Source organism: Xylaria bambusicola (assembly GCF_022495145.1).
Source record: "Xylaria bambusicola strain CBS 139988 unplaced genomic scaffold F5B22scaffold_40, whole genome shotgun sequence".
In the NCBI taxonomy this organism is placed as follows: domain Eukaryota; kingdom Fungi; phylum Ascomycota; class Sordariomycetes; order Xylariales; family Xylariaceae; genus Xylaria; species Xylaria bambusicola.
This window is the reverse complement of record NW_025953593.1, coordinates 288,952-312,369: the sequence shown is the minus strand read 5'-3', so window position 1 is coordinate 312,369 and position 23,418 is coordinate 288,952. Positions and strand designations below refer to the sequence as shown.

Here is a 23,418-nt window from a genome sequence, read left to right as displayed (position 1 = left end):
GGCCAATCTCTCTCTTAGTAAACCCAACAAAACTGTGGTCTGAAGTACACAGTAATAGGCTATGCCAAGGTGTGGCCAAGGAAAGAAATCCACGCGGCCAGCTTTGCTTCGCCACAACCGAAGCGCAGTTGAGCCGATGCCTCAGTGAGTAGTCAGTCGTGTTAAGCAATACTCGGTGGTGGCAATGCAATCCTCCGTCTTCAAAGGCAAAGGGAACAAGACGACGTGAAACCTTCCTGCCGACCCCCTTCAAACACCTAGGCACCAACAGTTTTTTTCTTTGTTGTTGGTGTTGTTGTTCGCTGCGTTGCACGTGAACCCACGTGCACCTTGTTTCGTCTGTGTTTCCGACGGAGCCGAGTGAACTGAGTTCTCTAACTTCATTTCTTCCGAACCATCTGCCATCTGCTCTACCTGTCTACCAAGAATCTCGCACTTCTACGAATCTCTAGCGGGTCATCGCCAAGGCAATCTATCCACCCAAGTAATCAACCGACATCTGCTGTACGACACCACAGCCGCATTTCCGTCGGCGTCGTTCCTCCCTTTCATCTACCTGTTCGATCGAGTCGTGCGCAGCGACTCGATTGCCGACCTCCTGCAGCATCGAACCGACCAAACAGTCGAACCCAGCTCCCGCATACTCGATCACTCACATCTCCAAACAACATGTCTCACAAATACGATGAACCTCCTGCGTATCAGGGCGGCCCACAGGCACCGCAAGCCGCGTACCAACAGCCATACGGCGGGGACCCGAATTACCCCGGCTACGCGCCCGGTCCGAACATGGGTTATCACCAGCAGCAACCCGGAGGTTACCCGCCTCCGCAACAAGGGGGTTATTACCCGCCCCAGCAGGGTTACGGCCCATACCCGCCTCAGCAAGGGGCTTACTATCCGCCGCAGGGCGGCTATTACCAGAACGACGGGCGCGGCGCGGCTGGTGGTGGTGCAGCGGGCGGTTGCTTAGGTGCCTTGGTCGGCTTCTTCGCATGCTGTTGCTGCTTGGACCTGTTGTTCTAAGAAAGCATGTGTGATGCCTATCCGGCTGTTCCGACGGAAGCGAGACGGAGCCCTGCATCGTTTGGGAAGGGATATTCCGACGCGCCCGCTGTTACGTATGGGCTTGTCGAAAGACATCGTGATGGCGAGGGAAAACCGCGACACTACGATGCCGAGAACATTGATTAAACGGAAGGGAAGGGGCAGGCCTAGCGGATACGCGGAGACGAACTGTTTCTTTTACTGCGTCTATCAAAAGTAGAATCGCCTCGCCATTTGGCGAGACGACTATGGACGCATACGAACATAATACAACCCTCTATCAGAGGAGCCAGGCACATACTGCATTTCAGTCGTTTCGAGCGGGGTAGATTATTCGACTGTATGGGCTGGCGTTCAGGCCTAGGACACAATCACATTGGACTTCCTTTGTAATAGCATTAGGTTTGCTGTATGATCCCTCATGAGCAAAACCCCACCAAGAGACAGTGGCTTCTGCTAGAGGTATAGATTCATATTCTACTACAGCTCATTTGCATATATCTAATAGCCCCCAATGCTCTTATTTGAATGCATGCTATGCCACGGTAAATAGTGAAACAAAACCAACTACTTATGCAGCGACGCCGTTGGTCTTCTCTGTAGATAAGCTTGAGAATAACTCTTGGAACTTGTCCTGTGCCTCCGTGACGCAGTCATGCGAATAGATCATCTTTTGGACGTCGGGACTGGCCCATTTGTCGGGCACCGAATTACCCTTCTTTCGCGCTTCTGCAAACTGGCGGTCACGCTCCTCTTTCGCTTTGCCCTCGCCTAGGTGAAGCGTGCGCCCTGAAAACGCAGCCATGTCGACGAGCGTAGATGTGCGCTCCTTGCGCAGCAACTCGTAGACCTTGAGGGCCCTTGAAAGTGCTTCCCTGTCGATTTTCCCATCTGTCACGGGAAGTGCACTGACACACTCGGCGACAACGGCAGCATCTTCGATGGCCATCGTGGCGCCCTGGCCAAGATGGGGTAGGGTGGGATGGCAGGCGTCTCCGATTAAGGTCACGGCACCGAGCGTCCAGGTGTCTAGAGGCTTATGCGAGCGCAGCCTCCACTCACAGACCTCTCCCTCAGGGACAAGGTTCAGCATACGCAGCACGAGGGGAGAGAAATCACCATAGACCTTCAACATGGCGCTCTTATCGCCTCTTGTTGTGTACGTCACGCTGGGCGCTGCAGCAAAGTTGGTATCTGGCTGGCATGTCGACAGGTTGTAAATGGTCTTGTTGCTAATCGGATACGCGACAATGTGTCGCTTCTCGCCGATCCACCGCAGCGCGCAGTCCGAGTCCAGCAGCTCGAGCATTTCGGGGTCTTTCTCCATATCGGCGCGCGACAGCATGATACGGTAGGCTGCCTGGCCCGTGTCCTCAACCTCAGCCGAGCTACCGACCGCCCTCAGCATAGCTGTTCGTATAGATGATTTAATGCCGTCTGCAGCGAGTATAATGTCGGTTTCTATCTCATATGCTTCGCCATCGCGGGGCTTTACTGTGAAGAGTACTTTGTCCGGCCCAAAACTCTTCACGCTCTCCAATCCTGTGGAGAAATAGAAAGTAATGGCTGGCTCCTTCAGGCACCCTTCGTATAGACTGCCGGCTAGAGATGCCCGGTGGCCGACGCAGTGCGGATAGCCGTACAACTCCGCGATGTCGGGCATCTGGACAAGAGACAACTCCTTGTTCGTAGAACCTTCCCGGATACTAGAAGATGTGACGGTAGTCGCCTCGGCGTGGATCTTAGCCCAGCACCCCCAGCGGTCGAGGACGCGGGCTAGATTTGGGGCAAGTTGGATACCCGCTCCAACGAAGCCGAGGTTTGACGCACTCTCATATACTTCGATTTTCTTAAAGCCCTTTTTCGCAAAGGCGAGGGCACAGGCTAGGCCGCCCATGCCTACATGAGCGCAACATTGTGAGTCCCGAGAATCAATCCGTAGAGATGGGAATACAGGGGGCTCTTCTTACCTGCGCCAATTATTGATATCCGCAAATGTTTGACGTCCGCCATCGTGATATATGCCCACGTGCCTGCCGAGGTAGGAGGAAGCGAAGATGAAAATGTCCACACTGTTTACGGTGCGCCGGCTCTCCTTATTTCAAGGAGCAAGAGCGACGAACGCGGTCGGAAGGATAACATCCACGGCCCGCTCGTCGAAAGAGACATCACGGGCAATAAAAAGCACCGAAGATGGCTTGCTGAGGGCTGGGGCAGGATCACAGACGCGGATGACCGTAGCTGCTGCTGTCATGTGGGGTGAATAGACACCCGGCTAATGAGGGGCTCAATTGGATCTTCCCGGCATCTCGACTGGCTAGGAGAATCATTTTGCCTGGCGGCGAAGCAATTCCGGGTACTTAGCTGGACTCGGACGCAAGGCGCATCCTTTGGGATAGTAGAGAAGTGGGCGCAAGCATTTGCCCGATGCGTACTATGTAGTAGTCATCGATCGCAATCTATTGATGAATGTGCACCCGGGTGGGTGCCGCTTAGGTGGTTGCTCGATAGATTACTACTGGGCTTGAGGGTCTGGTAGCTGTCCACATTGGAGTCAAGGTAACCTGCTGCTCCAAGCAGACACGGCCAATGTAATTACAAATAGTAGTCCCAAACTCGTGAAAAGCAGCAACCCTTTGAAACAATATGTCGATCTCTCGTCCACTATTCAGGTAGGGAGTCAGTCAGTATCGTCATGATAAACAAGGCGCTAGGTAACAACCTAGGGATTGCATACTGTGAGGAGGCGCGAGACACAGCCAGGAACTGTTTATTCGGTATTGCGCAACGGCAATTTCTCGATGGTTACAAGTTTGTCGAGGTAATGCGTGTTATTGTTTACCTACTGATGGTTCAGACTGTGATATCGCCATGGCTGAATCCTGCATCACAATCTAGATGCTCGGTTCCGAGTTATGGTCTAATTCGCACCACAACTATCTAGGTTACGTCGATGAAATCTAGATTGTTACCTACACACAGTCTCTACATGTAATTGCGTGACGAGAGGAATGATAATCCCAACCACGCTCGCTTTCATTCATGCCTTGCTTGCATCACCTTGTTCCTAGGAAGCCGGCCATCTGCTCGCAACTCACAGAGTATTTCAGTCAAGAGAGTGAAAAAAGTACCTAAGCTCTTGTTGCTTAAACAGGGTACAAATGAGGACCGGCATCTCTAGTGTTTGTAGCTTGTAACTTGTATGATATGATGAGAGATTGTTCATCATGACCTGACTATATATATTTACATGGAGTGGATAGACACCGTGGCGCTGAATAGGACAGTTAATATCGGCTGCCTACAGCTTTCTCCGATTCACAAGCGCTCTTTCAATTCTTCTTCATAGGTACGTATGAAGAATCTGGTGAATCTGGTGATAGGCCTTCGTCAAAACAGCCTTCTCGGTAAGGATAATAAACGCGGGGCAAGTTCATCACATGTACCGAGATGTACCGTTATGTACGCGGGGCAACTGGCTTTGGTCTCGAAGGGTGGTTTATCGATAAGCGGTGCCCCTGATCATCGTGCATCATGCCAGCCGGGCCGGGAAGTCCATGGCATAAACACCTTGAAACATGATAACCATCTGAATAATAAGAGTATGGCCTTATAATTTCCAATGTTGCCTCTCTTCCCATTTCCTTGACTTAAATGGGGCTTCCTGTTCTATGAACCAAAATGACAACACAAAATTTCAGTGCATTGCCCTCGCTGAGGAGACAGCATCTACTTGCCGAATTGTAGGTGTGGCTTTCAATACCTAGTGCTACTTTCGTAGCAGCTTCTCTCAACGGGCATTATGGTTGCTAACCACGGTTCTAGCACTGGTCTCAAGCAAGTTTGCCCCGATGGGGTCTATGTAGCCCTGACGCCTGGTGATCCGAGCCTTTGGTCAGGTGCTATCTTCGTGCGTGGTGGTAAGATTCGAAACAGCTTTGCGCACCGCCTCTTCTAACCTGACTTCGAGGCCCGTATGCTCCGGCCGTCATGCGCTTCCAGATTTCCTTTCCGGACTCGTATCCCAAGTTACCGCCTTTAGTGACGTTTTCAACTGATATGTTTCATCCTTTGATCACACCTCTCAGCACATACATGTATTCCACGGACGTGCAGGATAACGGCACAGTCAGTGCAACCGATGAGGAGCGTCTGCCGCCTGGCGGCTTCAGTTTGCGGCACGGGTTCCCGGACTGGTTTGGTCGTCGGGGGCGGAAAGCAGCGCAAGGAAAACAGTCCAGCGGGGATCAGACAGCCCGAATGACTCCACATCGACCACCGCCGCCCGCAGATCTTAGTAGCGGAGGTACACCTACTAGCTCAAGGAACTCAGCCATAAGCCAGTCGCCTGGATTCTTCGAAAGGAGAAAGGAAGAGATATCCGTATTCGCTATCCTTCTTTATATCCGTAGCGCGTTTGATGACGAGAATGTCCTGGACACGATACCACTCGAAGCCGCTGGGAACCCAGGTGCATGGCATGCCTGGAGGACTCATCGCATCGAGAAGGGGAAAGAGTTTGAGTCGTTGCCGCCATCAGCCGATAAAAAGCCTGGTGAGTGGAACTGGGAAGGCGTTTGGGAGGAGAGAGTAAAGAAGGGCATTACGACCTGTTTGTCGGAATCTGTCATGTTTGGTAGTGCCGGCACGGCCGATGATGTTGTAAGTGTCCACTGATTGCTATGTGACAGATATATCATTTTCATAATTCGATCGCTAATCCATCTGTCTTATAGATACGGTTTCTCAACATGGGAGAGGACGACCGCAACGCTGTAAAGGAGAATCTGTTACGCACCGTGGATCATCCTTCCTGATATATCTCTTACATTGCCAGGCAGGCACTTAAACAGATACCTAGGGCCTTAGATGCCCTCACCTTTGCGAAGTCACATTTAAAAGGAAGTTATCCTGGGATCAGATTAACCTTTATCTATTCAGATCGTATACATGCTTTGCATCGACGGTTAAGAGCACGTATCAGTTGTTGTTTCCCGAATTTTCTTCATAATACGTAGGCATGATCCGAACCGTGCGCCGCAGCTTCTGTTTCACCACCTTAGTGGCTGAGAATACAAATGAGTAAATCTCCCACCATTTCTTCTCTATCTCTATCTCTTCGTACATCAGTAAGGCACCCATATACATCGCAGGCTATCGTGGTAGCATATTGCATCGAGAAATCAATATCAATCGCCATAACTTAAGAATATTTGGCTATGCCTAAAGCATTGTCGCCTCCTACCATCGCTATCACTGTCGCCGTTCCTGGCGTTCTCGTTTTATTGATACTAGGTTGCATCCTCAAGGGTTTTCATATACATTTCCACTGTCGGTGCCTTTCGTTTTCAAGGAACCAACGGCACAAAGAAGTGTTTTCGGGACCTCTGCTGGGTCCCATTAATTCCAGTGCGAGCAGCGCAGTGACGGTTGAGAGCACTTTCATCGGCCAAAATGAGAGCCATTTCGCTACCAAAAGTGAACTCCCCTCCTCAGGACCCCAATGTCATATCCTCCGATATCCCATCCCCGCTCCATATCATCAAGAGAACCAAGACCGTGGAGTTCCGACCCACTGAGAAAAGAGAAACAAGCAGTGGCAGTATCGACTACGGTCCGGATCGACCATTGAGCGTGATGAAGAAGCGTCAATGCCGTGAACCGGCTGCAGAATTCACTTTCAATGTCGGGGACCAAACAACAAAACCCGATAGCATTGCCTCAACGCAACGAGAGTTAAGGTCACGGGCTCCGCTACGATGGCTTTCAAGGCGGACTTCTTCCTCTGGCACCACCTGTCGCAGGTACGATCCGCGGAGCTACAGCGGATCTTCGGATGGGTCATCAAACCGGGGATACATTGACGAGGCCTCATCATCATCATCATCATCAGTGGAGCCTTTCGAGTCTCGTTGCTCAACTCAAACGGATATAGCATTTCCGTCCATGTTGGCGCCACCCGAGTATACCGATGATTGCCATCTCCTTGTCCCATTTATTTTAATCACACCAGAGGTGATCACGTCGAATAACGGCATATCTACGGTGTGGGTGGCGATAGAGATTTCTTGCCGAATCTCTCTTCCCCTTACAAGTGATAAGCTAGCCCCCCAATCTAATACTAGTAATCTTTTGTCAAATCCTCTACGCGTGGGAAGTGTGTCCCGATTTGGGACTATCTATAACTTGCAGACTGATGTCATTCCTCTCCCGCAGACTGCTATAGTGAGAGTCATAAAAGACAATCAGAAGAAGTGAGATCATACGACGACTTTCTGTTGGTTATTGGAGTGCTTACACAAGCTTAGAAGTCTGAGTCTTGGCTCTAGTACACTAATATTGGCCAAGATTCGAACCGATCAGAGACGTCGGCAGCCAGACGGCGACATCATTCGAAAGTCTAACGAACTTATCGCTAACATCGAAAATGAGCTTGGGGCTGCTAGCATTGCATATGTTCGGGTTCGCTTGAGATACAATCACTCTGGATTCCATACAATGAACCAGTCAGCTCAAACACATGGGACAACGGACTGGCAAACCCAGCTTGAGACAACCGTAACTGGTATCATCAAGCGGCAAGCTTTGTCTGTGCCTTCGCGCTCATCGTTCTTCAATGAGAGCAAAAGTCCATTGTTCAGACTCGTGGCCTCATACTGGGGTCCACTCCGTGCCAGAGAGATATTCTCACATAGTTCATCTAGTCAAACGAAGTCACCAGTCATACCCAGTAATGCTCAGCTCAGTGGTCAACAGAACAGCACGATAGCTAAGAGCTGCTTCGCTTTACAAAGGGCAATGAAGCCCAACCCGACTACTCCGCTGCTTCGGAAACAACCCGGTTCTCAAGTTTCACCCTCAGACCACGAAGAAGATCCTGCTCGTAAGATCTGGACAGAAATGCGTCGCAAGACATCAAGAAGTAAAACTACCCAAATCGGAAACGCCAACGAGACGACCACCAAAGAAGCTCCCCCATTTCTAGGGAGGGCATCGATCTATACTGGTTCCCTGAGATTAAAGTCAGACGTAGACCGCCGCAGGCAAATGATACGCGACGTAGCTTTGCGGAACAAGAGGTCGATAGGCGCAGATAGTCTGAAGAGCTTGGTGCCGTCGCTGATGAATCTCGATATCGGCGGGAAAGAAGCTTGGGGCGATTCCTCGTCTACGACTTCTAATAAGGAGAATGTTCCCCCTGAACGTAGAAAGGAAGGACGATGGAGTATCGCTGGGTGGTGGTAAGAATGGACAGGGGTGTATAGAGTATGACCTAGAGATATTGAGATGAGGTAGCTTTTTTTCAGTGGACGAGTGTTTTTAGACGCTGAAGTCATGAGGGCTGCTTTTATATAATTCATAGCCTGGATGCTAGTTTATCTGTTGAGATCGTGAAACAGCCGTTTAGTGTGCGTGATACGACTACGTCCCTGATTTGATAGATGGATGGCCAAATACAATAGGCGGATCATGCTGGCATTGTCAGCAAACGTAGACACACGCCCTCTTCGCGTAGAGAATCATCTAGTCTCCGCAACCTCTTGCTATCACATATGATCGGAAGCAGTTACTGACGTTTTTTTATTAATGCGAGGCTATATTCTAGGTATTTAGCTCATCATAACTCATCGCGCCACGGAATCGAGTCCTGTGCGCCCAACTTTTCGACAGTTTTAGCAGCTGCCCGATTCGCCTTGCGGACAGCAGCTTCGATATCAAACGCCGTCCCTGCGCCCACGACATCCAGAGCATACTGTCCGACAAAGGTATCCCCCGCAGCGGTTGTATCGACGACCTTGGCCTTCTGGGCGGGGACGAGGCCATTCTTTGGACCGGAGGCAGACATGTAAAACACGCCGCGACCACCGAGCGTCACGATAACGTTCTGCACGCCGAGGTCCAAGAATTTCTTCGACACGCTCTCCAGTCCAGCTTCACTCTCGAGATCCGCCTCACTCACGCCGCCTAACACGGCAGCCTCCGTCTCATTAACTACTAGATGCGCGAGCCCCTGGTACACGTCTTCTGGTAAGGGCTGTGCCGGGGCCGGGTTCAACAGCACAGGGACAGAGGCATCCCTAGCCGCGCGCAACGCCGCCAGGACAGTAGGAAGGGGGATCTCTAGCTGCATAATCAAGAGGTCGGGCTTGGGAGCTGGCAGCACGGCGAAATCCGCGGGCTGCAGGCTGTGGTTCGCCTCGGGCGATAATATGATGCGGTTCTGGCCCGTGGGCTCATCCACTACGATTATGGCGATGCCTGTCTTGAGAGAGGGCGACGAGACGACGCCGGATACGTCGACGCCGTGGGATGAGAGGTTCTCTTTCAAAATGGAGCCGTAGCTGTCGGCACCTACGGCCCCAACCATGCGGATGTGTGCGGTTTCATCTGCAGAGGGAGATGAGGATGTGCTGTGCGAGCGCGAGAGCTTCGCGCAGGCTACGGCTTGGTTGGCGCCTTTACCACCTGGTGATACGGCGAACGAGCTGGAAGTCATAGTCTCGCCCGGTAAGGGGTGATGTGAGACATAGGAGACCAGGTCGATGTTGAGAGACCCTAGGACCGTGATAAGGGGCTTTTTGGTCGCCATGGTTGCGAACTGAAGCTGAGACGGGGGTATGGGCGGTTGTTCTATGATTGCCGGTAGCCGATCACGAAATCTAGGGTTCTTCGTTAAGCCAGGTAACAATGTGTCAATTTTGGAACACGATCCTCCTGAAAATAGTCGTCGTAATCACTTGCAATATAAATGAGATGAAATGTGAACACAGCTCGTGTGAGAGAGGGTCAAAGGACTGTCCATAGCGGGGGTCAGGTAAGTAACTGGGGACTTACCTACCTCAAGCTAGGTACCTCCTACCTAGATACCTAACCTAGACTTGTTAGGTAGGCCAACCGCCAGACCAGCTATGACAGCTCATAGAAACAAACCACTACCGTACATGTACCACATGGGCAGTTTTGCTTCGCAAGAAGAAGTACGGTAAATGATAGGTATATTATGAAGCAGCTGAATCTGTAAGAGCGAAGGCAGATTGTCCGGAGGCCCTTGTCAAGGGGTCCAATAACACAATACGGTTTGGTCCACATATGCTCCAGGTTCTACCTACGTCAAACACCCCACTGTTGTTACTATGTGGTAGAGGCCATTGTCGCTTCAGTTGTCAGCAGTGCCGTTTCTCCTACTAAGCTTCTATCTCAAGCTTCAAGAGTCGACAGGACAGTACGGATTGAAACGGACGATTGCAATGGCAGACCTCAATCTACAGGAAATCCATGACACCCTCATATCGGTGGCTCATGAGGCTGGCCGAATGATGTTGGAGGCGAATCCCACCGATCTCGACAAGGGGACGAAGCTTAACTGTATGTCATCGCCTGTCTGACGGGCAGGAAATACCCCGCCATCCTACCCCTCCGTCTTCTGATGCCATTCACAATGACTCGCATCCCACGCAATCTTCTACTCCCTCTCAACTTAAATCCTCACCAATCAAGGGAGCTATTTTCATACTAAAGGTAATGATCTAGCCGTTGATATCGTGACCGAAGCCGACAAAGCAGTAGAAGCATTGGTGTCTTCACGCCTATCATCCGCCTACCCAACGTTTGCCTTCGTAGGCGAGGAAACATACAAGCCGGGAGTGCAAATCACAGCGGCCCCGACCTTCATCGTAGACCCCATCGACGGTACCACGAATTTCGTACACGGATTCCCAAGCGCCTGCATCTCACTTGGCCTTGCTGTCGACCGTATACCCGCTGTTGGTGTCGTGTATAACCCCTGGCGAGACGAATTGTATACTGCGATCCGTGGGAAAGGTGCGTTCTTGACCGTCGGTGCGAATTGGGGGGTAGAAGGCGGCAAAGGACGCAAGAGTAAGCTGCCATTATCGAAGAACCCGATCCCACTTGGTACGTTGGACCAGAGTCTCGTCAGCATCGAGTGGGGAAGCCAGCGCGACGGCGTAAATTACGAGGTCAAGACCGAAGTGTTCAAGAAGCTGTGTGCAGTCAAGGAGAATGGAGGCGCAATGGTGCACTCTTTGCGTAGTCTGGGGAGCGCCGCGCTCAACATCTGCGCTGTGGCCGCAGGTCAACTCGACGTGTACTGGGAAGGTGGTTGTTGGGCTTGGGATGTCTGCGCCGGTTGGTGCATTCTTTCAGAAGCCGGTGGTATTGTCGCCAGTGGGAATCCCGGTGACTGGGAGCCTGAGCTTGACTCCCGCAAATACCTTGCTGTTAGAGGAGCACCCAGCGGGCAAAAGGAACTCATTGAGGAGTTTTGGGGCGTTATAGGGGATCGCAGAATGGAGTATGAGACTTGAAGAGCATCTGGAACAGCATCGCTTGCGAGTGACACATGTGAAAGAAGCTGAGACAGGGTCAGAAGCATTCGCAAGTCCCGGATTAGGTAAGAGACGAGAATAGATACATAGATCGGATTCCTCGACATTGTACCCGGCAAGAAAGCTGGAATGCAAACGCTGCGGAAGGTAATCAAAATCTTCAGTTCACGTTTTCGGCAATTACCCCATCAATATAAATTTATATATTACAGGCTCTACTATCTTTGCCAATTCTGGTTATAATGTCGAGGTAATCTTGATGATGGCGTCCTGTGCCATTACAGAGACATTCCATCGGGTTGCTACGCAGCCCGGTTCTGCGGCTAAGACATGGGATAGGGAGGAATTAATTAAATGCCGTGCAATAGGTAAGCCGAAAGTCCTATGACTCTGTAGGATGTGTACAAGTTCTGAAACATACCTATAGGAACTAGAATCGCAACAGGGGCCAATCTGCAAGGTCAAGCCCATCCTATATTTTCTAACTGGGTCGGCCTCACATCAGAAATACAGAAAGACCTTGAGCAACCTATTCTACTGGCAAGTAGAATTCTCGAAGCATGTGGTCTCCCCTGGTTGTCCGATTTTCTAACCGACGACATATTCGACGAGAACTACCCAGGAAAAGAGCCCGGCCACTTCTCTATTTCTATACCCGGAAATGAGAATCACGAATGCCCTCATTCAATCGTGAGACATGATCGAGTGTACCGGGCAACTCGACAAAAGAGAGGTGAATGGAGAGCCGCCGCACAGGATGCCCTCCAATATGATCTCCCGAATTTGATACAATGGCAAATAGATGAAGACATATTCCACGAAAGGGGCTGGATTGGGTACACTTGTCGTCACCCCAGAGGCGACCTGCCACTGAGCGAGATAGATAGCTACGAGACTATCGAAAAATTCGATAACGTCTATTTACACAGTGGCTCCCGTAACTTAACGATTCTCGTTACAGCTGAGTATCCTGCCCGCTTGGCCGAGCTATGCCGCCAAGGCAAGGCGCAAAGCGAGGAATATCTGCTTACCGCGTTCATGGCCACGGTGACGATCCTGCACGAGTACGTGATGCCAAACTGGAAAGACTTGGCACCAGGTTCAAGAAGTTTCACTCACTAACAGGTCTCTTAATATAGACTTGGCCACGCCATCTACTGGAAAGACCGTCGTTCCTTGACTCGAGATCTGCGCGAGCCATTCTACGGTGCCGATCTAGAAATGGAACTTGGCGATAGCTTCGTCTCTTCCATATTCGGGGGATGGGTCCCGGTACCTGTACGCGAGATGCAGAGACTGCGGGAGGATTTCAGCTTTGCAGATGGTCTCGCGTGGCGACAGGCTCTGAATTGGGATCATCATCGCGTGCGGCCAAAGTATCGCGCACATTACTCTATCTCCGTGGACTAGTAAGTGTCCATTTTCCTTGTGTTTGGCAGATTTTCGATCCAGGCCTCATATGTCCTGCATTTTATATCTGCCTTCACTTACCCCTGACGAGCCATTGGATTACAAGCTAACTAATGTGTTGCAGTATTGCCCGCCTGTTCAACGAAGCAGGTTGGTCGTCGGTACCAAACAAGCCCATGGAATTGGTCCGTCCGAAGTTCTTGACTGGAAACAGCATTGCATTGCGTACAGTGGGGATATACGCGCCACTGGCGCAGTCAAACCGGCAGTCAGTCCCCTGAAGTTATTTATTTCCCCGTAGGCAGGTCTCGGGCTTCGCTGCTCCTGCATGGTCCCGAAAATGTATCGAAATCTTACTATTTCAGGTGATTACTGACTGCAGCGTGTAAACAGCGCAACGGCTGCCATCGCGGATTTCCACTGTCACGCCGACGGCTGGGCTTGGAACCGAAGGCCTGGTGCTTGGTTTCGAATACCGCAGTATGAGGGCTGCATGTATCCGGAACTTGAGCTGCCTACGGCAGGGGAAGATACGATTTGCCCACCTATGGCTACAGTAACCAGGAACACGATAACTGCAAGGGACTCGATCCTATATACCGGGTCCCAAACAGCAATGAGGGGTAGAAAAGAAGAAGAAGAAGCGACAATATTGAAGACGGCGACGGCTAGGAGGGCTGAAACAAGGACAGAGACAGCACTACGGGTGGGAGGCGAAGAGACATCAGTACTACTATCACGAACATTGACGAGGACTGTGATCGTAACAGGTCCACTGAGGCTGAAGTTGAGCCCACGAAAGAGTGAATGCAGCCCTAGGAAATTCGCGCGTGGAAGTCCAACTCCGAAGATCCTGCGGCCCGTACCAAGTGGATCACCAGTTCTAGAACATGATACCGACTTGCGCATATCGCGAAAACGGGATAGCGCAATATCGTTGCCACTGGTCTATGGCAGAGCCTCCGAAGGCGAGTTACAGCGGAAGCAACGACTGCCTTCCACCTCGCCGGAGCAGATCCAAGGGCAGAGGCAGCCCCAGCACGTGAGAGTCATACATCCGGCACAGCCGCGACCATTACGGCGGTTGCGCAATACTCACGGAGAAGAGGGGCACAAAGATATCTCATCTGCCGAAAGCAGCAGCGACGACGACGACGACGACGAAGAGGATGACGTTGAAGGCCACGACGAGATCTCCGTCGACGAGCTCAAGAAGCGACTGTCGCAACTCATTGGCCTCTCGTTGATGGAGCTGGAGAAGTTGCTGGATGGATCGCAGACTAGGCCTGCTGCTGTTGCCGCTGCCGACGACGTTGAGTAAGCCTGCTGACATCTTACTCGGGTCAGACGAACCACTTACGTGGGTGAGTAGTGTACTGTAGTATGTACTATACGATATGCACATGGAACCATTGGTGCGGTATACTAAGTAACGCAGCGTGGTTGGCTGGGATTACGGGATGATATTAGAAACTGACACCTGGACATTTACATACCTTCCTTACTTTACTATAGGTGAGAGGGAGGATAAAATGCACGTACAATGTTGATTGCTAAGCGATGACTTTCGACCGATGATGTAGGGTAGGGTGGAAAACTATTGTAGTCGTCGTATAACCTTGAAACGAGGGGTCTCATTTACACCACTCCATGCCTACTCCATACCTACATTACCTATTCATGGTCACTTACAGATAGTGTGCCGTCTAGGGTAGGTAGTGTACGAAGTAGATGGCGTGTGGTTCATGGCGATGCAAGGGATTATTTGAATGGAACCGAAAAAGATGCAGGTCATCCTGCACAGCACGCCACAGTTTCAGCGGTGCCTTTTCAACGTACCTAGGTAATACCCATCCATCTTCAACTACAGAACAGTGCTTACAGGTTAGGTACAATAGAGATGGATGCCTTCAATTGGGCAGAGTTCGCAGATGATCAGCTGCATGCAGACTGATTAGTCGCGTTGGATCTTTGGGCAGGAGAAAAGCAATCGATTCTCATAGCCAGGTGCATTTCTATAATGAAGGGTTTAATCATGACTGAGAATAGATATTAAAGGCTTGTTGACTAGGTATTAGCAGCATCTGGACGAAAGCATCGCGTCGACGCCAAGATCCGTGATGACGGTGGCTGGATCGCAAGCCACAATCGTATGTGATATTGGCTTTACATTCCTCGTGTTGTTTGCGATTGGTTCCGCCAGCTAACCTAGGTGCTGTAGGTACCTACGGATAGATAGGTGGCTTCCCTCCAACATCGGTAGTACCTACATGTATGTAAGTATGTAATTCTGCTATGATATTACTGATTAACCAGGTTACCGTAGATGTCTCCCTACTTACTTACTTGTGGTCGGTATAAGCCGGCCAAATGGATGAGGATGTGTGTATTTAAGATTTTAAGATTCTCCTCTAAGTACACGTAGGTATGTATATATGTACATAGTAAGAACCGTGTACAGTATGCGCAGCCCACTGAATTACTTATCGCGCACTGTACATGAAGGATGCGTGCCAGGGTCTTACCAAAATATCGGGTCAAGTGGTGAGACTTCTAGCTTGTTGCTTTAAATTGCTTTACAGGTGTGGTGGGTGTCCTTGTCTTTTACTGAACCAACAAGGGAAAAAAAATAATAAGCCTGAAAACGGTGAATATATAACCACTTTACCTTCACCCCATAATATTAGTAATTTCGCCGCGCATTCCGTCCAATTCTTCCTCCTCAAAGTCTCGGTACTGACTACTGTATGTATACTTAGTACATCACTTAAGTATAGCAGTAGACAGATTGTTTGTCTGACGCTTATGCAGTACTAGGCCCGAAATACACATAACTCGCGCATCACCATGGGGGACAGACAGCCCGGCCGGCCCAGGGTCCAAGGACATTCCCGGTCAACAAACCCTGCGTCCACGCCGCCCGCACAAGAGCTGGCTGGCAATGGGCTGGACAGGCTGGGTACACTGCACAGAACTTGCACCACACCTGGGCTGCGCTCGCTAATTACTGGACTTTGATGTGTGCACATCAGCTGCTGCGTCCCGTGGGGTGCGTCGGTACACTATTCTCGGCTCCATTTTCGGTCATCTTGGAGGTCTAAAGTCGCCGAAGACTGACCAACTAGGAAAATTCGTACGTACACTACAGCAGAGCTGATGATAAGGTCAAACCCCGACTATGACGCGCGAGACGCTTCTTCTTCTTCTTTTTCTTTCTGAACCAAAGTAGTATTATGCGTAGAAAGAATGCCGGAGGAGAGCTGATTGATTATGTACAATTAGCGGGCGCAGTGCAGTGCTATGCGCTAGCTTACCTCAACTGCCGACAACAGCCCACAGAACAGTTACGTAGTAGAGGTAGGTACTGCTGGTAAGTGTCAAACAACTCTGAAGGCCTGAAAGAAGCTGAAAGCTGTGCAAGGAGTTGTAAGTCTCATAGAGTGGGCAGCGAAGGTCACATATATGTAATATAATATCTCTCGAAGGTGGATTTACCTGGCTTAATACTTACCTAATAGGTGCGCCAATATGCGCCTTTCAATAGACTCTACCGTAGGTAGTATTTCTTCATACCTACGCGAGATACATAGTAGACCTGATCAGCATCATGCGCTACTGTAAAGGCATATGTATATTACAGAAAAAGAAAGAAAAGAGAGGGCACGCATGTATATAATTGCATCGTAATATGCAAGTAAATGAATAATGTAAAGCACCTACCTACCTACAGTAAAGTGCCTAGTCGAGTGGTCTCCATGTGGCTACCTACCTACCTAAAGTTATGTACATGTAAGTACATCGCGATCTTAAAGGTTAAAACATTGTTAAGACACACAGCCTTAAGCCACTCTGACAACGTCTTTGTGATGCGCAACGGCGATATTTCTCTAGTGTACCTGAGTATGCGTGATTGGAGGGGTCTTGTTTGTACAAGGGTATGGGAAGAATATCCTTAGCAGGCTGAGGCCAAGATAAGTTTAATTCTGTTTTGGCAAGCTCTTGCGGGATCGGTCGTATGATAACACATCACCTGAAGCAACCGACTTACAGAGTGCATTCATTGCTATCAGAGAAAACATTTTTCCTGTCGGCCCAGTTTTCTGGAAGGCCAGAAGAATCTGGCGCACCAAACTACTGCAGGAACATCACGCATTTGTGTAGTGTGCATAACTAGTGTTGTCTATGGAGTTTAGGAAGCAACTCGAGACTGTATGTATGCAGCATTTAGTATACAGATATGGAGGCTTGGGTAGATAATATACGTGTATGCAGCAGGAGTTAGTATATGTACAGTAGACGAAATAGCGACGATAATGCATCGAGATGCAGTGTGCATTGCTCGTATCTGCAAATGAACATCTCTGCGGGAAGCCTATTGTCGTTGTACGGCAGTTCCGCTGTCTGGAAAGGGCACGTATCACCACATGGGCATAGGTAGGCATACTTCGTAGGTAGGTACCAATTCTGGCACATACACTGCGCAGACTCAATGCAGACCAGACTCGACGCAACGAAGCACAGCAGGACGTCCCGAAGTGTTTAGGAAGCGTGGTCCTCAAGGGCATATTCTTGTCTTCTTTCTGGGTTTTAGTCCAATACCCACGCATTTGTGTAGTTTCAATTGTCGTTTTTGGGGTAAGACGCGCAGATTTATCCCATGGTAGAATTGCCCTTTCTGACAATGAGGATAATATGTACTCTCGGTACTAGAAACCATTAAGCTAAATACCTAAGCCCCGTAGCCTGACGGTTGCATCACAGTCACGGCAACTGACTCCTACGTAGTATACTTATGGGGGTGGATATCCCACGCTTTCACGGGTTCGACGGCACATCAAACTGACTACTGCAATTTGGGTTGGTCTAGGCCCGCTTGCCACTGTCCATCTTTTTGATTAACAGGCAGACTGAGCAGCAGGCTGTGTGTACCAATAATCTTGCAGGCAATGCTAGATTCCCGAAGTTGATCATCTGAGGTCTCCCTCTACCCACTTACCTATTGGCTGAGTAACATTGCCAATGCAATGAGAAGTGGTGGCTCTCGTTGCACGACTTGGATACCGAGCCATGAGGATGACCATGGCTGCTCCGGTCAAATGAGCAAAAGGAGGTTCTCCTAGATCCTCTAGATACGTCGGTCATTGTCTGGTGGTATTGCAATCAATGGTAGTATAATTGAGCCTCGTGACATTATATGGCATTGTAAAACACAATTCCGAATTCTGTCTTGGCCTAACAAGGCTGTCATAAGCCACGCTGACTTACGGTAGCTAATATGACTCGGGATCTCTGTACTGTATCCAGTAATTGTTGCTACCCCGGAATTAATAGGAAGTTGAGAATGACGTTAAGTGTTGACACGTCGTTGATTCGCCCAAGTCTATCAGGGATTCGGGGCGACGCGAACGCGCTTTTTCCAAAACATTGTCAGGCTGCCTGCCCTCCGCTCTTCCCGCAGCTTGAGCGACTTGCAATTCCTACAGGAGAACACGACGACTTGTTAGAAAATCTCAATTGCTGCTAATTGGACATCGCTGCTTGACTGAACATGCAAATCCATGCCCGCGAAGTCCTTTTTCCTTTTTCTTTTTTGTGGAAAAACTTGATTCATTGCCGACACCCAAGCATGTCCACAACGGGCGCCAAGAGTGCAGATAAACCCAAAAAGGGAACAGTTGCAATGGCACAACGACGCGCGTTAGTGGTTTTTGGTGCGATTTTAATATCGGCTTTGCTAATTGTGGAGTTCCACACACGATACAGCTGATCAAAAAGGTCAATGGGCACTCTAGATTGAGGCTCAATATTGGGGGTGCGCTTCAATGTTGGGTGAGTGGCGGTTGCATGTGTAGAAAGTACCGTGGCGATAAGAGGGTATCACCACAGGTATTTTGTGCTACAGCCTACTACCTAACTACCTACATGTAGGTATGCGAGGTAGGTAGGTATGTACATAAGTAAGTAGAGTAAGGTGAGTTCAGGAAATGGATCCCTAAAATAGGAACACCAATGCCAGATATCCCGTTCTGTGCTAGGTAAAAGTCGGTGGTGGATTGGGAGTTCCCTGAATCAGATCACAGATCAGCAAACATGGTAGCTTCGGCCGACAATGTACTGTAACAGCTGAACATCTAATATCTAATGACGAGGGTGGTGCTACAGAGAAGAGATGAATTACGTAGCTGGGGAAGAAAGAGAGGGCTGGACAGCTTTTCGTCCAGGTTATGGTCTCGACTAAGTCTCCCGACTTTGCTGGGAAGAGATTACAATGATATGATATTTATAAAAATATACCATCGTATCTACCTACTTAGTATGCTTACTTACATAGCACTAAGTTAGGCCTTCTTTTTTTTGCCTTGGTTCTTGCACCACCGCTTCAGAAGATGTACCAAAGGACGGGCAGGCGGAGTGGGTACATGCATAGCTACCTACACGTACCTAGGTATGTACCGGTTGGTCTAGGTACTTAAGTGGTCTAGTGCAGCAGTCGAGAGCCCCGCCCTCTGCTCTAACCCGGCGCTGCCCTTGGGCGTGATGGAACCCCGGACCGGCCCCGACAGCTTGTGTCACTGCTGCAGGGGGGGTTTTAGCACAAACCCTTAGTAGGTACTCCACAGTCCCAACCCACGGCGGCACCAGGGTACCTACGTTAGGTACCTATGGCCCGGTACCTGCTCGGTACCGTCCCCTCCTCCTCCTCCTCCTCTTCCTCCTCCTGTCTGCCCGTCTCCCAACAACAGCCCACCTTATTTACATGTAAGTATACTCTGTACTACCTGCTTATATATGTATTATGTATGCTACTTTCATGTACCTCCTCCAACTGTGATACCCGCACGCATACTTCTGGCCCTGGCGCGCATCATTCTATTCGAGCACCTTTTCCCTCTTCCCTCACTTTTGTCGCCTTTTCCAACGCGAACTTTGGTCACTTCCTCTGCCGTGCTTGGCCAATCATTTCTTCGTCATGTCGCGGTAACGCAGACAGTCCAACATCCTTAATAGCCAGGCCATCATTCTACCCAGCCCTCTGTTTCATTCCCTCCACTCTCTCTCCCTCTCCAAACCAAAACTGCGCCGTTTCACCCTCGTTTGGGCTGTATACAAGTCGCTCCTTCATATCTGCCTGGCTTTGACATATTATATCCGAGCTTTTGGCACACCAGTTCCCCATAGCTGGTTGCCCTTGAGAAGAACGAGTTTTCAAGGTTGTTTTGCTCAAATTAGAGCTACTAAGTAGGTAGCCAAGGTCCAGTCATCACCTTCTAGCTGAGAACCGAGGTTTCACTCAAAACAAGCCCGTCCTTGATCTGGACCATCACTAGCGTGCTTATTGTTGCTTCTTTTTACTATCAGCCTGCTCTCACGACTACCACTCATTTTCGCGCCCTCCTCGGCTGTTGTATCGTACTTTTCCTTCGCTGTTGAGGCTGGTTCTGTTTATAAGTTGCATTGCCTATTCTATGTTGCGTCGCCAGTCTTGGAAAAGCACGTTGCGCTCTCCATCTTTCGTTCTCTCGTGATACTCGGGTCTTAAAATACGTCAAAAGGCCTCATCATACCCTGAATATCCGTCATACCTAAAAGCCACGAATAATGGCGATAGGTGAAGTGCAGCGTCAGGCCCACTCGGGCAATACTTCAGATGCACTCCATGACCGGTCAATTAGTCTACGACGAGCACGGCCACCCAATATGGACTCCGTCCAAAGTGAGAACAGAGTGCCACTTCGCGCTGAGAAGTCAATGAAAAGAGAGTCAAAGATTGGGTTAAGGGGGATTTTCAACAGGACGAAGGCAGGAAAGGGAGACAAAGACATAAACGAAGAATCATCACGAAGCGCATCACGGCCGCCAGGTATTCGAGCTTCCCTGGTAGATTTCAGCAACTGGCCATATAAGCTACATTCATCTCGCTCAGAGGCATCCCTAGTCAGCCCGACGTCCGTCGACCCGCGGTCGATCTCTACCGACAGGTTTAATCCTCATCTACCACAAAGTGATTCCCAGAAGGACAGACTTCAACCGACTGCGCCTGTACGTGGACGTGTTATCACTAAGCCATGGACTCCACCACCTCTCTTCCAAGTTTACCCGCAGGCAGTGAAGCATGCGACATTGCCAGTTTGTAACGTCCCTTTGGAAACTCTCGCGCGATATAGCGAGGCAAGTAACAAACTCAGTCGCGGTCCTGGGATGAAAACATCAGAGCATGGGAGCGATCCCAGTCTCATTATGAAGGGCGATACACTGAAGAAGAAGCAGAAACTTGCCAGTCTTAGGAATCCGTCGGAATGGACGAGTAAGATATTCGTCCTAGTCACTTCCGGATATTTACTACAATACGCCGCTGAAGGCACTTTTAATCGCGTACCAGAGAAGATCTTGCAGCTGACGGCCACGTCTGCCGCCTACGCCAGTGACCTCATCCCTGGGCGGCACTGGGTTTTACAGATAGCTTCTACGACAGATGCTGATGGACACACGATTGCGACCCCCAGATCTCGTCGGTCAAAACTTTCAATCAGGGATAATAGACACGTTTCCAATATGTTGCTCGTTTTTGAGAACCCAGAAAGTATGGATAATTGGTTGGCGATCCTCCGAAGAGAAATAGAGTTACACGGCGGTAAGAGGAGGACGTCGGAGACAGGGAATGTAGAGGCTGAAGACCAAGCCTCTGAGATAACAGCACAGCCCAGTCACAGGGTCATCATCACTAAGGATCGCAACCGATTTTCGCGGAGCATTCCACGAGACTTCTCTTACTCGCTGGAGAATACACAAGTTGATTCTATGGAGAATGGCTTTGCTATTTCTTTGCCTCATCGACTATCTGCCTACAATATGGATAATGCTTCGCCGACAGCTAGCATGATCTCGTCTGACGGCCAACGCCTTGATAACTTGCGGGATAGTAGTAGCAGTCATCGATTCTCGTACATGTCTTCTGGACAGAGAACGATGGTTACATCGGAAGGCTCATCGCCAGCTTGTTCCCCAACGCGAGCGAGTTTTTGCAGTCAAGGGGAGGATTTACAACCCCTCACAAGCCTGCCTGAAGTCCGCTTACGGCCGAATGCTACAGCCATTGTGAGCCGAAGACAGTCAATGCAAACTATGATTTCATCACTCGAAGCACCACTAGAGAAAAGCTCTCGCCCGTATGCTAGTCCTACAACGTCTACAGGCCATGAAAATGAGCAAATCAGTGGACCAAGCGTTCCGAACTTCAGCGTGCCTCATGCAGCCGGCAAACGATTTTCCTTAAATGCGTCAGTACCTAGCGGTCCTAATCATCTACCACAGCCAGTCGATCATGAGAGGAATGGCAAAACATCACGGAAGACACCGCCCACAGCGCTTTTGATGTCACGGCCCCTGTCGATAGTAATCGATCAGCCATCACCTAGATCTCCTCGATCACCAAATTCAATATCAATCTCGGTTGACTCTTGCCAGAGCTCTACAATGGAATTAAAGTATGGAACCTCTGTCCTGGGCAGCCCATCCGAGATGAGCACTCTGGTTGAAGTAGGCCTACCCAGACAGCCTGCTCAGATCCAGCCTTCACAGCTGAGCAGTGTAACCGAGATTACTAGTAATGCATGCAATCAAGTTAATTTAAACTCTGGAGTTGACATTGATGATGGGACAAACGAAAGCAGAACGGATGAACATATCACTAGGGCGGCTTCATCTCTTGATTCGTATGGTCCGCGACGAAGACTTTCAGGGACCTCGCCAAATAAGGAATCATATTCCAAGAGATCAAGCTTTATAAGCGAGAGCCTTTCTTCTCACCACCTACCCAGTTCATCGGCCATTATGAATGAACCGAAAGTAACGACCGACAACAAGGGAAACCTTGCGGTCAAATCATCATGTTCCCCAAAGCGATCTGCTCCATCACTCCGACCTCCACCTCAGTCTCTTACGAACGAAACCCAAGAAAAGTCTATCATATCTCGGCGCAGTATGCCCCAATTGAACGATGGGCCGCCGGCGCCACCTCCGAACTGTGCACTTCCTCCCATTCCCCGAAAGTCTTCAGCAGGGCACAACAGCATAACTGCTTAACCTTACCTCGCAACCCCTATCGGTTCCCTTTTGTTATGGTCATTTTTCTTGTGCAAACAAGGTCAATGTTATAATTCACGTATATATATATCATGTCTTTAACGATTTTTATGAGGGTCTTGGTCTGGTTCGGAAGCCAGAGCGCGGCGTTTGCAGTTTAAGGAATCGGCAAGTGTGGCATTTTCATGAGTTACATGCTGGAACGGTTTTCTTTGGCAATGGGCTTCCACTATGCTGAATTGTATACTATCATACAGACGAGGATAGCTAGCTTATTTAATGTTATTTACGCTGTACTTCTGTATTTTCAACTTTCATAGTGTTATAACCTGATCCGACATGATAGCAAAACTGCTATTGAATGCATTTAGTATCAACCAATTCTTCTATAACCGGCAAACCCTACGTCATTTATTCAACGAAGACCCGGTTAGAACTGTAACCAATGGCTATCTTTCCAAAGTTCTACCAGGTGAACACATACCAGATTGCCAGATTGCCAGAAACGAGTTTGTAATGAGATGAATAG

The 23,418-nt window shown here is 49.7% G+C and overlaps 8 protein-coding genes across 8 annotated transcripts; 6 read left to right on the top strand and 2 right to left on the bottom strand.

Moving 5' to 3' along the window:
- Positions 1–669: 669 nt before the first annotated feature.
- Positions 670–1,026, top strand: F5B22DRAFT_649177 (uncharacterized protein; the record flags this gene model as incomplete). The annotated part of the gene is made up of 1 exon (XM_047979134.1): positions 670–1,026. The coding sequence occupies one exon, from the start codon at positions 670–672 to the stop codon at positions 1,024–1,026; it is 357 nt and encodes a 118-aa protein (XP_047828309.1).
- Positions 1,027–1,351: 325 nt separating this feature from the next.
- Positions 1,352–3,192, bottom strand: F5B22DRAFT_361354 (FAD/NAD(P)-binding domain-containing protein). The gene is made up of 2 exons (XM_047971079.1): positions 3,018–3,192; positions 1,352–2,946 (listed from the first exon to the last, which is right to left on the bottom strand). Exons 1-2 carry the CDS (start codon positions 3,058–3,060, stop codon positions 1,619–1,621), a joined length of 1,371 nt encoding a protein of 456 aa, XP_047828308.1. The 5' UTR covers positions 3,061–3,192; the 3' UTR covers positions 1,352–1,618.
- A 1,404-nt stretch (positions 3,193–4,596) lies between these two features.
- On the top strand, positions 4,597–6,111 carry F5B22DRAFT_361162 (ubiquitin-conjugating enzyme/RWD-like protein). Its single transcript, XM_047971076.1, has 4 exons — positions 4,597–4,790; positions 4,873–4,967; positions 5,018–5,709; positions 5,784–6,111. The coding sequence occupies exons 1-4, from the start codon at positions 4,729–4,731 to the stop codon at positions 5,862–5,864; spliced, it is 930 nt and encodes a 309-aa protein (XP_047828307.1). The 5' UTR covers positions 4,597–4,728; the 3' UTR covers positions 5,865–6,111.
- A 72-nt stretch (positions 6,112–6,183) lies between these two features.
- On the top strand, positions 6,184–8,591 carry F5B22DRAFT_361154 (uncharacterized protein). The gene is made up of 2 exons (XM_047971075.1): positions 6,184–7,301; positions 7,356–8,591. The coding sequence occupies exons 1-2, from the start codon at positions 6,502–6,504 to the stop codon at positions 8,290–8,292; spliced, it is 1,737 nt and encodes a 578-aa protein (XP_047828306.1). The 5' UTR covers positions 6,184–6,501; the 3' UTR covers positions 8,293–8,591.
- Position 8,592: 1 nt separating this feature from the next.
- On the bottom strand, positions 8,593–10,266 carry F5B22DRAFT_361210 (Ribokinase-like protein). Its single transcript, XM_047971078.1, has 2 exons — positions 9,887–10,266; positions 8,593–9,707 (listed from the first exon to the last, which is right to left on the bottom strand). Exon 2 carries the CDS (start codon positions 9,635–9,637, stop codon positions 8,666–8,668), a length of 972 nt encoding a protein of 323 aa, XP_047828305.1. The 5' UTR covers positions 9,638–9,707; positions 9,887–10,266; the 3' UTR covers positions 8,593–8,665.
- On the top strand, positions 9,967–12,026 carry F5B22DRAFT_361165 (inositol monophosphatase). Its single transcript, XM_047971077.1, has 3 exons — positions 9,967–10,413; positions 10,579–11,764; positions 11,824–12,026. Exons 1-2 carry the CDS (start codon positions 10,296–10,298, stop codon positions 11,373–11,375), a joined length of 915 nt encoding a protein of 304 aa, XP_047828304.1. The 5' UTR covers positions 9,967–10,295; the 3' UTR covers positions 11,376–11,764; positions 11,824–12,026.
- On the top strand, positions 11,659–14,127 carry F5B22DRAFT_638154 (uncharacterized protein; the record flags this gene model as incomplete). Its single annotated transcript, XM_047977550.1, has 5 exons — positions 11,659–11,764; positions 11,824–12,460; positions 12,536–12,805; positions 12,931–13,074; positions 13,200–14,127. The coding sequence occupies 5 exons, from the start codon at positions 11,659–11,661 to the stop codon at positions 14,125–14,127; spliced, it is 2,085 nt and encodes a 694-aa protein (XP_047828303.1).
- A 6,048-nt stretch (positions 14,128–20,175) lies between these two features.
- F5B22DRAFT_361128 (uncharacterized protein) lies at positions 20,176–23,254 on the top strand. Its single transcript, XM_047971074.1, has one exon. The coding sequence runs from the start codon at positions 20,406–20,408 to the stop codon at positions 22,887–22,889; it is 2,484 nt and encodes an 827-aa protein (XP_047828302.1). The 5' UTR covers positions 20,176–20,405; the 3' UTR covers positions 22,890–23,254.
- Positions 23,255–23,418: the final 164 nt, after the last annotated feature.

What these genes read in the sequence shown, in the direction of transcription:
- F5B22DRAFT_361354 (XM_047971079.1), bottom strand. Translation starts at nt 3,060, where the DNA reads ATGGCGGACGTCAAACATTTGCGGATATCAATAATTGGCGCAG. An exon ending in GATATCAATAATTGGCGCAG is followed by an intron (nt 2,947 to 3,017) that starts GTAAGAAGAGCC and finishes GCGCTCATGTAG; the next exon opens with GCATGGGCGGCCTAGCCTGT.
- F5B22DRAFT_361162 (XM_047971076.1), top strand. Translation starts at nt 4,729, where the DNA reads ATGACAACACAAAATTTCAGTGCATTGCCCTCGCTGAGGAGACAGCAT. An exon ending in CAGCATCTACTTGCCGAATT is followed by an intron (nt 4,791 to 4,872) that starts GTAGGTGTGGCT and finishes CCACGGTTCTAG; the next exon opens with CACTGGTCTCAAGCAAGTTT. An exon ending in TGCTATCTTCGTGCGTGGTG is followed by an intron (nt 4,968 to 5,017) that starts GTAAGATTCGAA and finishes CCTGACTTCGAG; the next exon opens with GCCCGTATGCTCCGGCCGTC.
- F5B22DRAFT_361154 (XM_047971075.1), top strand. Translation starts at nt 6,502, where the DNA reads ATGAGAGCCATTTCGCTACCAAAAGTGAACTCCCCTCCTCAGGACCCC. An exon ending in ATAAAAGACAATCAGAAGAA is followed by an intron (nt 7,302 to 7,355) that starts GTGAGATCATAC and finishes ACACAAGCTTAG; the next exon opens with AAGTCTGAGTCTTGGCTCTA.
- F5B22DRAFT_361210 (XM_047971078.1), bottom strand. Translation starts at nt 9,637, where the DNA reads ATGGCGACCAAAAAGCCCCTTATCACGGTCCTAGGGTCTCTCAACATC.
- F5B22DRAFT_361165 (XM_047971077.1), top strand. Translation starts at nt 10,296, where the DNA reads ATGGCAGACCTCAATCTACAGGAAATCCATGACACCCTCATATCGGTG. An exon ending in CAAGGGGACGAAGCTTAACT is followed by an intron (nt 10,414 to 10,578) that starts GTATGTCATCGC and finishes GTAATGATCTAG; the next exon opens with CCGTTGATATCGTGACCGAA.
- F5B22DRAFT_361128 (XM_047971074.1), top strand. Translation starts at nt 20,406, where the DNA reads ATGGCGATAGGTGAAGTGCAGCGTCAGGCCCACTCGGGCAATACTTCA.